Source organism: Myotis brandtii, unplaced genomic scaffold (genome assembly GCF_000412655.1).
Source record: "Myotis brandtii unplaced genomic scaffold, ASM41265v1 C41215884, whole genome shotgun sequence".
Lineage (NCBI taxonomy): Eukaryota > Metazoa > Chordata > Mammalia > Chiroptera > Vespertilionidae > Myotis > Myotis brandtii.
The window spans coordinates 1-558 of record NW_005291385.1 but is presented as its reverse complement, the minus strand read 5'-3'; the positions used below and the strand labels follow the sequence as shown (position 1 = coordinate 558).

The 558-nt window shown below is 47.5% G+C and overlaps 1 protein-coding gene across 1 annotated transcript; it reads left to right on the top strand.

The window, feature by feature from the left end:
• The first annotated feature begins 17 nt into the window (after positions 1-17).
• On the top strand, positions 18-551 carry LOC102256115 (pre-mRNA-processing-splicing factor 8-like). Its single transcript, XM_005852794.2, has 2 exons — positions 18-159; positions 354-551. The coding sequence occupies exons 1-2, from the start codon at positions 58-60 to the stop codon at positions 516-518; spliced, it is 267 nt and encodes an 88-aa protein (XP_005852856.1). The 5' UTR covers positions 18-57; the 3' UTR covers positions 519-551.
• The last annotated feature ends 7 nt before the right edge of the window (positions 552-558 follow it).

Genomic DNA, 558 nt, shown 5'->3' with positions numbered 1-558 from the left:
TTTTCCTGTCAGGTATACGTCGGCTTTCAGGTGCAGCTGGATCTGACAGGTATCTTCATGCACGGCAAGATCCCCACACTGAAGATCTCTCTCATCCAGATCTTCCGAGCTCACTTGTGGCAGAAGATCCATGAGAGCATCGTTATGGATTTGTGTCAGGTGGGCTAGAATTGAGGGGAGAGGATGCCATCAAAAGTCAGGTCACTTCTTTGGGGATAGGAAATCTACCCTGGAAACTCTGAGGATGAGACTTCTATTGTGGTACCAGGTGCCACATTATCTTAAGTTCTACAAGCCTTTATTCTTAAGTGGGCTTCCATAGCCACTCATAACCTTTCCACTTTTGCCTCCAGGTATTTGATCAGGAACTGGATGCACTGGAAATTGAGACAGTACAAAAGGAGACAATCCACCCCCGAAAGTCCTATAAAATGAACTCTTCCTGTGCAGATATCCTGCTCTTTGCCTCCTATAAGTGGAATGTTTCCCGGCCCTCACTGCTGGCAGACTCCAAGTAAGTGCCTTATGGCCCAGCCCTAGGCATCCAGGAGTCTTAGT